A 1,472-nucleotide genomic window follows, 5' to 3' on the forward strand; every position below is an offset into this window, starting at 1 on the left:
ACATCCAGTGGTTAATGCTGCCATGAATGATAATTCACCCTTCACTAATCTCCATCTATATAATTCTTATGATCCCTTCACCCTCCTCCTATCACCCCCCTTATAACCCCCTATATGCCCCCTATAACCCCCTCCCTATCAACCTCTCCTATCGCCCCCTCTATTGAAGTGGTTTACAGGGTATTGTGCTTCAGGCGGTAGCAAGCAAGCAAGGATCAGGCTTTTAGTATAATGATTTGCTATTTAATCATCTATAATAATTATAAATGATAAAACAACAAGAAAAGAATCAGGGCAACTAAACTAATCAACCACTGAGTCAATTGACTTCAAACATTGCATGTAGGCCGTAGTGGATATGGAATACAACATATCCAAATCAAAAGCGATAATTCCGCCGGGAAGGGGTTAAATTGTGGTGTCAAAGTCAATGAGTTGAGGTGCGATGTTTGATGGGGTAAGCCACCAACCCAACCAGACCCAACTATATATATATATTTTCACCCAGGCAACAGAGCGGTGCAAAGCGGTGCAAGATCAACAAAGTAAATAAAAATAGCAAAACATATAAGAAAACTGAAAGGCTTCATCCTGGAGTGATTTTAACCACAGAAAAACAAACATTCACACCAGATCAGATCTGTCAAGTTTCACACAAAGACACTGAATGAAGGAAATATATATATATTCAATGCACAAGACAGACCCAACATCGACATGGAACATCGATTATTTATCCACTGTGAATCATACCTCATTATCATATGCCGCCGGTGCAAGCACGCTGTGTGGCCAACAGAGATTGAACGGCATCTGAAAGGCAAGGCCCATCAGCTAAAGCATGCGGTGGTTCAGCAGATAAAGGAGAACATTGAACAGTGGGACAATGTGGCTCGAGATACTACACAGTTAACACTGCCCACATACTACACAGTTAACACTGCCCACAATACTGAATGAACCAATCCCGGAACTACCCATTCAAGATGGCTACAGGTGCCAGCGGGATCCCCAGTGTCAGTATGTGGCAGGGAACATGAACACCATGCGCAAGCACTGGCAGAACAAGCACAGCTGGTCGCCATATCCCAGAGGGAGCCGACCAGCGACACTCCATCAGCCCAGACCCCATGGATGAGCAGATGACTGAGGAAGAAGAAGAGGAGGAGGAGAAGGGACAGAGAGATACCCAGCCAGAAGAAGAAGATAAGTTCAAATCAACCAAGATCCAGATGGCATGTTTGGATTTTTGAATTGAGCTGCTGAACCAGCGGGTTCAGGTGGAGGATTATGAGTGCGCGCTGGTAGACGCGTTGGCGGTGCTGGGACGGGGGGAGTATGGATGGTGCGACGCGAAGAGCTACCCACCAATATTGTCACGGATCAAGAAGAAGCATCAAGCTCTCAAAGATCAACCAAGATCCAGATGGCATGTTTGGATCCTCTCTCCTTTGCTCCTGGACCAGCGGGTT

At 45.6% G+C, this 1,472-nt stretch overlaps 1 protein-coding gene across 1 annotated transcript; it reads left to right on the forward strand.

The window, feature by feature from the left end:
- Positions 1-986: 986 nt before the first annotated feature.
- On the forward strand, positions 987-1,253 carry HCAG_02099 (predicted protein; the record flags this gene model as incomplete). The annotated part of the gene is made up of 2 exons (XM_001545002.1): positions 987-1,020; positions 1,075-1,253. The coding sequence occupies 2 exons, from the start codon at positions 987-989 to the stop codon at positions 1,251-1,253; spliced, it is 213 nt and encodes a 70-aa protein (XP_001545052.1).
- Between the last annotated feature and the right edge of the window lie 219 nt (positions 1,254-1,472).

This window comes from Histoplasma capsulatum, genomic scaffold (assembly GCF_000149585.1).
Source record: "Histoplasma capsulatum NAm1 scaffold_1 genomic scaffold, whole genome shotgun sequence".
In the NCBI taxonomy this organism is placed as follows: domain Eukaryota; kingdom Fungi; phylum Ascomycota; class Eurotiomycetes; order Onygenales; family Ajellomycetaceae; genus Histoplasma; species Histoplasma mississippiense.